General features: G+C 37.3%; 1 protein-coding gene across 1 annotated transcript; it reads left to right on the top strand.

Annotated features, from left to right (window-relative positions):
* The first annotated feature begins 6,037 nt into the window (after positions 1-6,037).
* Positions 6,038-7,877, top strand: LOC141599587 (uncharacterized). Its single transcript, XM_074419654.1, has 7 exons — positions 6,038-6,483; positions 6,554-6,604; positions 6,833-6,988; positions 7,080-7,187; positions 7,313-7,385; positions 7,492-7,590; positions 7,794-7,877. Exons 1-7 carry the CDS (start codon positions 6,038-6,040, stop codon positions 7,875-7,877), a joined length of 1,017 nt encoding a protein of 338 aa, XP_074275755.1.
* Positions 7,878-9,183: the final 1,306 nt, after the last annotated feature.

Here is a 9,183-nt window from a genome sequence, read left to right on the forward strand (position 1 = left end):
CTAACCGTATAATCTGACAATAATATGAAGATGGGGTTAGGACATGAGTGCTATAGCCGTAGAGATCACTCTAAATGCAAATCAACACCTTTGGATTTTGATTTCAGAAAAAGGAAGTATGCTGATCTTCCTGAATATCTGATTTGTAATTACTGTGGTCATACGGGTCACATCCAAAACAATTGTGTCAAAAATGTTCATGATATACGAAAAAATGCTGAACATGCTAAAACTGTTGACACAGTTGTCGAGGATGATGAAACCCCCATAAATGAACCTAACGAAGAAAGGAATAATAAATTTCGTTGGTTCTATGACATGGCCTTTGACTACACCAAGAAACCTAGCACTTCACAAAATCCCTGTCGACCTAAACCTAGTAAACCTATTCACAAGGGAAATATTCATGAAAGACCTAGAGAAATTCCTAGACCAAGAGAAACCCAAACCCTAGAACTCTTCCGAAGCTAAATATACCAAGGGTTAGAAAAACGGTTATTAGACGAGTTTGGATTCGAAAAGAATTAGTATATAGAGTAACTAATCATAAGGGACCCAACTTAGCTTGGGCACCTAAAAACTGTATCTAATCCTTTATGCAGGTAATGGTGAAAGAAAACAATCAATGGTATCTTGACAGTGGATGCTCAAGACACATGACTGGAGATAGAAATTTGTTTCTTTCACTCAAACCTTTCAACGGAGGAAAGGTGACATTCGGGGACAATAAAAAGGGAAAAGTAATCGGCATTGGCAAAATCGGAATTTCTAAGTCTCACGCGATCAGTGACGTTTATCTCGTGGACGGTCTAAAACATAACTTGCTAAGCATATCTCAACTATGCAACAAAGGTAAAAAAGTAGTTTTTCATACTAATAGTTGTCGCATTATTATTGAAGGAACTAGCAATATTATTCTAGAAGGCCACAGGAAAAGAAATGTCTATATGGTAGATTTAAATTCTGTGCCTACTAACTCTTTTTCATGCATGAAAGTTACACTTGATGATCCCTGTTTATGGCATAAACGGTTTGCTCACATTAGCTCACTAACCTTGAACAAACTCAAGAAGTGGGACTTGGTTGAAGGGTTACCTAAAATCAAGTTCGACCAAGAAAAGATGTGTGATACGTGTGCAAGGTGCAAACAAGTAAGATCATCATTCAAACCTAAAATAGTAGTAAGCACAAATCAAGCCTTGGAACTAGTACACATGGATTTATGTGGACCGATGAAAGTAAGGAGTAGAGGAGGATCCAGGTATGTCTTTGTTCTGGTAGACGATTACTCAAGGTATGTATGGCCTATCTTTCTTCATTCAAAAGACGAAGCGTTTGATGAATTTGATTGTCTTATGAAACGTGTTCAAAACAAATATAAGACTAATCCTGTATCTATTCGTACGGATCATGGCACCGAGTTTGACAATCAAGTTTTCATAGAATATTGTAGAGTTAATGGTGTAGGGCATAACTTTTCTGAACCAAGAAATCCTCAACAAAACGGTGTCGTTGAACGTATGAATAGAACTTTGGAAGATATGGCGCGTGCAATGCTTTTGTGTAGTGGTTTACCTCGTAACTTTTGGGCTGAAGCCATTAGTACTTCTTGTTATATCCATAATCATGCTATGATTCGACCTATTCTTAAGAAAACCCCCTACAAACTCCTTAGAGGTCGAAAACCTAATATCTCCCATCTTCGTTGCTTTGGGAGTAAATGTTTTGTTCATAATAACGGTAAAAACCGGTTAAGTAAATTCGATCCTAAGAGTGATGAGGCGATTTTTATAGGATACTCAGATCATAGCAAGGCTTATAAAGTCTTCAATAAGAGAACTCTTTGTATTGAAGAAAGTGTACACGTTATTTTTGATGAAGATACCGTGTTTGATAAGCCTTTACAGGATGAGGAAGAAGACTTGGATGAAACCGACTTCCGTCTTTCAAGAGACGACCCCCCGGAACTGGAACTGGAATTGGAGGACAATGAAATTGAGGGAAGAAGTGATGAACTTGATCGTTCCTCAAAAGATAAAAAGGAGAAAACCAAAGTTATAGTTGATGATACTATAACATTGACTCAAAGTAATGACTCCCAAACTAATGTTCTAGGTGATGTTACAATAACATTGAATCCAAATCAAGGTGTAGAGTCCGGGGTTATAATCGGTTCTAATACGACACCCGGACTGGATTCAGGGGGAACTTCCTCCAACCAACTCGATCGAGTACTGTGAGTTACTCGATCGAATTGATTACCCAACGAAGCTCTTAAATCAGCGTCCATATCAGTACTGTGAGCTGCGTGAACAGTACCAGTGAAGCTCGAGTCATCAACAGTAGCAATAATAGGCGACTCGGGCACTTCATAAGACAGAATGATGTCGGTGTTGATAGCATACACCGTCTCACATTGCTCTTGCTCGGTAATTAATTGATCACACCGAGCCCCTAGCTCCTTTATACAACTATCAAATTCCGCACTAGAATTATGACACTGTAGTGCAAGTGCCAATATTGTTGACTTCAGTTCTTCCACCTCATCATTCCTAGCAGGTGAATGGGTTGGTTGCGGTGGAAACAAATAACAAGGCTGTTGATAGCCTTGTTGCATCAACGGTTGTGGTCGATGAGCGACATTATAGTAATTACCACAACCCCAATAAGTCGGGAAACGGACGTCATCTTGGCAAAGAATCGAAGGTACTCAAGCCTTCCCTTCGATAATCTTTCTCTAAAAACTGACTAACAGACCTGTAGACCTATCAAAACAGCGCTGAAGAAAAAGATTAGAACGGCCTCAAGGTACTCAGTCTTCCCTTGAGGCGAAAAACAGACAAGATTAAAACAGATAAAAGCGTCGCCTCCCCGGCAACGGCGCCAAAATTTGATACGGTCGTTATGTACCAAAAATAAATACCTAAGTACTACTAACATAAGTCAGCGGTAAGTAGGGTCGATCTCCACAGGGAGGCTAAATTGCTATCTATCTGTTTAATTCGGTCTGTCAGGGTGTCATAGAAATGGGGGTTTTGATTGTTGAACTAAACTAATGAAGCTAAGGCAAGAGAGAAATGAATGTAAGAAATTAACAGAAAGAGAAAGGAATATGCTAGGAGTCGGTCTACCGTGGCAGCTACACTATCGGGTCAACTGAGTCGATTAAACTATTGATAAGAAGAGCTATGGTCGTCACCTTTCGGTCCTTAAACCGCCCTAGGGTCTCCTAACTTAGATTTCGCCCTAATTAGGTATTACCTATTGTAATTAAGCAAGCTTTCCCTTCCAATCTTTCGATCCAGGTCGGAGTTAACTAGATAAATTGGTCTCCTGCATGCATTCATTTGACCTAATAACAATTAAATTGCCTAATACAATTCTTATCGCAAGACTAATCTAATCAAGTCAATCCTATCATATTATTACCACGGCTTCCCTAATCCTAACTTACAAGGGGAATTAGCAACGCATACTAAAATAGAAAACAAGAAATAAAGGGAGAACAATAATCATAAGCATAAATTAAAGAGGAAAAGAAAGGGAAAGGAAGAAATACTGAATTAAATCCGTAAGAAAGTAACAGTAGCAAAGTATGATCAAGTTCCAGAGGGAAAAGAGAGAAGTCCCAAGAGAAGAGAAGGAGAGCTTAAATGTCGTCCTAATCTTCCTATTTATAAGAAAATAGGATTTGCTAAACCTAATTAACAGAATTAAAGCTAAAAACCCAGCCCATAGCGAATCCACTCGATCGAGTGGAACAAAACCACTCGATCGAGCAAACTCAGCCAAAAACTGCTTGATCGACCAAAATAGTTACTCGATCGACTAAAGGCTTTTATTGAACTGGTCGATCGACCAGATAAACTACTCGAGCGACTATTTATTAGACCTAAAACCACTCGATCAGCTAGAAAACTACTCGATCGAGTGCATACTAACTTCAGCAGCTCATTAATCACGTTAGTTTGACTTTGACTTGTCCTTTCAACTCCCGAAATAGCTTCACGCATCCGAAGACAGCTATATTTCCCGCTTTAAATCTACTCTTCCTCCAAATGCATGCAAAACGGACGATAAATGGCTTGATTTCACTACTTTATGGTCCATTCCTGCAATTAAGACAAAATAACACAAAGTAGTATATTCGGGGCATTTCGTAGCATAAAACCACGATAAAAGCATAGAAATACATGCATAAAATAGGCTAAAAAGACTATATAAAATGCACGTATCAAATCTCCCCAAACCAAACCTTTACTCGTCCTCGAGTAAACTAAAATGCAACTAAAGGAACGGGAAAGATAACTCAGAGCTAGCTACAAATGCCCACTTAAGCCAATTTAATGCAGACAAGCTAACACTTATAGCTAAACAGTCAAATGCAAACGAGTTATAGGATGTTTATGAAAGTAGCTGAACCGTCGACCTTGCAAGACCTTTAACAATGGACTCTCACGGGTCACTCTTCTCTCATGAAGCAAAGGGTAAGCATATGAATGTAAGAGAGAGGAAGAAAAATGGTCGCTCACCTAGACTACGACCCACATAAGCATGCATGCAACTAATATGATAGACAATTCTAGCTACCGTACACACATTCCAACCAAACAAGGTCCTGTCAAAGCCGAGGGCTTACAAAAATATGGTAAAGTGAGGCAATGGGTAACAAAAGGCAAAACATTTATGGGAATATGGAGGTATACACTACTACAGAATTCATCAAGGACATCAGTGGATGGACATCGGATTTTTGAAAAAACAGATGTAATAAGTTTGCACATCGGATTTTTATAAAAGTCTGATGTAATTATATTATATGGACATCGGTTGTTATTTTCAACCCATGTCCATTATAATGGACATCGGATTAAATTACAACCCATGTCCATATAATCCTCAATTTGGGCGTAAAATGAAAACAATTCTCCCGCCCCAAATTATTTTCACTAGCATACTGAGTCAATCTATTATACTTACTCCATATCATTCTTTTTTTTAGACAAACCCAAACCCAAACCCTTAGCCTACTCATCCCTTTCTTCTCTATCTCATCGTTCATCCCTTAGCTTCTTCACTTCAAAACCCGATCAAAAACCCAAAATCCTAGCTGCTGCTGCTGCTTCATCGTTCATCCCTTCTTCTCTCATCACCGGCGACATCATCCTTCTTCTCTTCACCGGCGATATCATCAGTCTTCGTTCTCATCACCTCGCGACATCAAACCCTAGTTGCTGCTGCTTCGTTCTTCGCTCTTTATTATTAGGTAATTAATCTTCCCCTATCATTTATATATTTATTCTCGATCATTTTATGGTTTATTTGAATATTTTACTGAAATGGTTTTTGATTTGTTTGTAATTTTGACTGAAGAATGAATTATAGGGTTATAATTTAATTGATAATCTAATTGGGGTTTATTATTATACATTGCTATTATTGTATTACATGCATTTATATTCCTGGTTTATATATGAATGATACTCGTTGTTAGTTGAATTCTTTGTTTGTTTAAGTGATGAATTTGTGTATAAGCGAGATGAGCATTTGTATTAATTATTTTGGCACTTCTTTGCTTGAATTTTGCCATTTAGTTTTTCAATAAACATTCAGAAAGTTTCGAAACTTGACTATTAGATTATCAAACTTATCATTCTAATGTTTAGTTGAATTGGGTCTCTTTTGATGTGGTTGTATGAGCAGATTAGTTGGTAGTTGTGTGAATGTATGGTCTGTGAAAGAATGTATGTGAATGTATGCTCAAATTGGGGGTTTCTATGGTCTGTGATTAGCATGTGTGAATGTGTAGTGAATGTATGGTCTGTGATTAGCATGTTTGAAAATCTGCTTACTATTTTCAGTCAATACTGTTTGTAGCATAAAAAGCATGTAAATAAACAAAGTAAGGAGTAAAAGTAAGGTAGAATGTTAATTAAGGAGTAGAGAGTTAAGTAATTAGGTGAAGTGATGAACTCTGAAAATAGTAAGCAGATTTTAACCCTCTTCCCTATTATTGCAGTAAATTTGGAGTATGGATATGGATCGCGAATGGATGTTTGTTGATCGTTTGGATTCTAGATATAGGGAAGGGGTGGAATATTTTGTTAGACATGCTATGAATAATGCAGAGAATGTGGAACAACTTTTCTGTCCATGTGTTAAATGTGGGAATAATGAGTATGTTGATGCGGTAGAATTGGAAAGTCACCTCCTAATTAATGGTATTGACAAGAGTTATACAAGGTGGATTTGGCATGGGGAGGATGTGCTGCCCACTTTGTGTAGTAATTTAGCGGATGATAGCGACTTTGGGGGAGAGGATTTTGATGAAAATGTTGATCGAGTAGACAATCTTATAAATGATTTGAAAAAATCCGCTGTAGACCCAAGTGAAATTGAGATGTTTGATAGGCTGTCTGGTGATGCAATAAAACCCTTGTACCCTGGTTCAACTTTCACACGCCTATCAGCAACTTTAAAATTGTATAGTTTAAAGGCTAAAAATGGATGGAGTGATAAAAGTTTCACAACTTTGCTTGAGTTTTTGGGTCAGATGTTACCGGAAGGCAATGAACTCCCTTGGAGTCATTGACACTTTTCTTGGGTATGTATACTACTATTATTGCATCTCATTATTTAGTTTTGCATTGGTTATTCAATCAGCAACATCTACTGTATTGGTTATTCAAACTGCAACATCTACTGCCACCACGTCGAGTAGGTTTGCGAAGCTACTCGTTACGCTCGTTCCTTTAACTTTTAATCTGCTTCCATGGAAAAGGTTGATTATTTACCGTAAATGTTGGTTATATTTATACGTATATTGTTATAGGTACTTGGATAGCATCTGTGACCAGCAAATGTACGGGTTCTTATGTCCAGAAATTATTTCACAAATAGGCTATGCCTCAGATGAAGCAGTAACTATACTTTCTAAAAGGATGAAAGACTTGAAAAAGAAATTTTACATCGCTCCATATTACGATGAGTAAGTGCTGATCAACCTTGCCTTTTAAATAAACAAAACAGTCACCATTTATTATTGATTATCATGTAAATAAGTTACAAATTATTTACAGTGATCATTGGATGCTCGTTGTGACTGACGTTGCTGATCATAATCAAGTGCATTGGTTCGACTCACTAGGAAAGTCAGTGCCGTCAAAGTTGAGATCTTTAATTAATGCGTATCTTCATCTTAATAGTTCATTTATTGATATGCACATAAATAAATGTTCAACTGATTAGAACATTAAAAATGGCAACTATTATTGGCTGACAATCATTTATTTGAAACCATGTTTATATTTAGATCGGTAAGAGTATACGGCTACAATGGTGGGGAAAGAATGCGTTCTCAAGCACCGCAATGGCTGCAACATAATGTAAGTTGTTGCTTATTATGACGACAAATTCAATGTCTGATCATCAATCACTTTTAATTGACAAAGTCATGTTATTGGTTTAATTCTTGTCGAGTTGTTGTTTTAGTGTGCTCGTCAACAAGGTGTTGTAGAATACGGGTACTACGTCATGAGGTACATGCTGGAAATCGTCACACGTTCTAATCCAACAAAGCCTATCAATGAGGTCAGTTTCGACATTATAGCAAAACTCGGTATTTTTTCAAGTAATTATCCTACTTTGACCTGCTGCCTATACGCATTGTGGGCGAACCCGCGCCAATTCAATGAGCTATTCTTTGCACCCTCTTCCCTTAATTATTAGCTTATATGAAGTCTGCCCTTGTGAGGCCATGTCGACTGCCCCATTGTCATTAATATGCATTACAGGTTTTTCAAGACACCACGCCATATTCACAAGAAGAATTAGATGAGGTTCGGGACTTGTGGGCGAACTATTTTCTCAATATCTAGCCGTAGATAGCTAGCTAGCGTAGTAATGTATTAGGTAGTTGCATTTTGAAAAACTGGTTACATGATCTGCAAGACCATATGTTATGTTGGCTGGGATTTGTTATGCCCTTTGTTGTTGTTCGTTAGTTGTTGAATTCGGATGACGGAGACGGTTGCGTTGTATGTTGATTGGGATCGGTTTTTATTAATTGAAATCGATCATTTTGGTTGAATGGCAGTTGGCATGTTTTGTATTAATGTTTTGGCATTCAAATTGGTGTAATGCAATATGAATTGGCCTGCTCTTTTCAAATTTTTTATAAAAAAAAAACAATATAAAGGACAACGGATTTATAAAAGTTCGATGTAATTCTAGCTTCAAAGGACATGGGCTTTCTATAAAAATCTGATGTACATTACACATATGGACATCGGATTAATGTTAAAATCTGATGTTCATTACTCATATGGACATCGGATATATTTAAAAATCCGATGTGCATATATTAATGGACATCGGTTTAAATTCCCATGTCCATTACACCCCATATGGACGGGACTGAACTCTACATCGGCCTATAATCCGATCTCCATGTGTCTAGAAGTCCGATGTCCTTCATGATTTCTGTAGTAGTGATAGGTGATCAAGCTAGTACCTAAACAAAACCATATATCGACATCCGATTCCAACTCAATTATGAATTAAGCACATGCCCTTCAATTGGCATAAAATCTCACCAAACCGAACTAGAAACACTCCTCAAATGATATAAGATAGAACATAGGAGCAGAAACCGACTAATCAACAAACAACATCTCTTTTTTCAAATTTTTCCTTTCTTTATCTATTTTTTCGGTTTCTTCTTTTCTTCTTTTTCGAATTTTTTTTTTCTTTTTCATTTTCGAATTCCTTTTTTTTCAACTTCTTTTTTTTCTTTTTCACGTCTTTTTCATCATCCTCCATTTCTTCATAAGTTACCAACTCCGAATCAATAGATGCAAGCCAAACTTGATACAATAGACAATATACCGCAGAACAATCTAAACTAGCTTCACAAGGCAGGCTAAATTTGGAATGTAGCTAAGGGTCAACAGGCAAATTTGGCTAATGTGGAGTTAAATGGGTAAAAATGAAAGAAAGGGAAATTGTAAGCACCTCCCTGCATGTGACACCAACCACTAACCCGAATGTATGAAGGCAAAAAGCAATTGAATTTCATATACGTGCAAGTTGATGATACATCTTATGTAAGGAGTATACTACTCACAATCCTACATGAAACCGGTCATAAATGACACCAGTTTAAAAGGCTCTAAATCTTAGAAT

This window comes from Silene latifolia, chromosome 9 (genome assembly GCF_048544455.1).
Source record: "Silene latifolia isolate original U9 population chromosome 9, ASM4854445v1, whole genome shotgun sequence".
NCBI lineage: Eukaryota > Viridiplantae > Streptophyta > Magnoliopsida > Caryophyllales > Caryophyllaceae > Silene > Silene latifolia.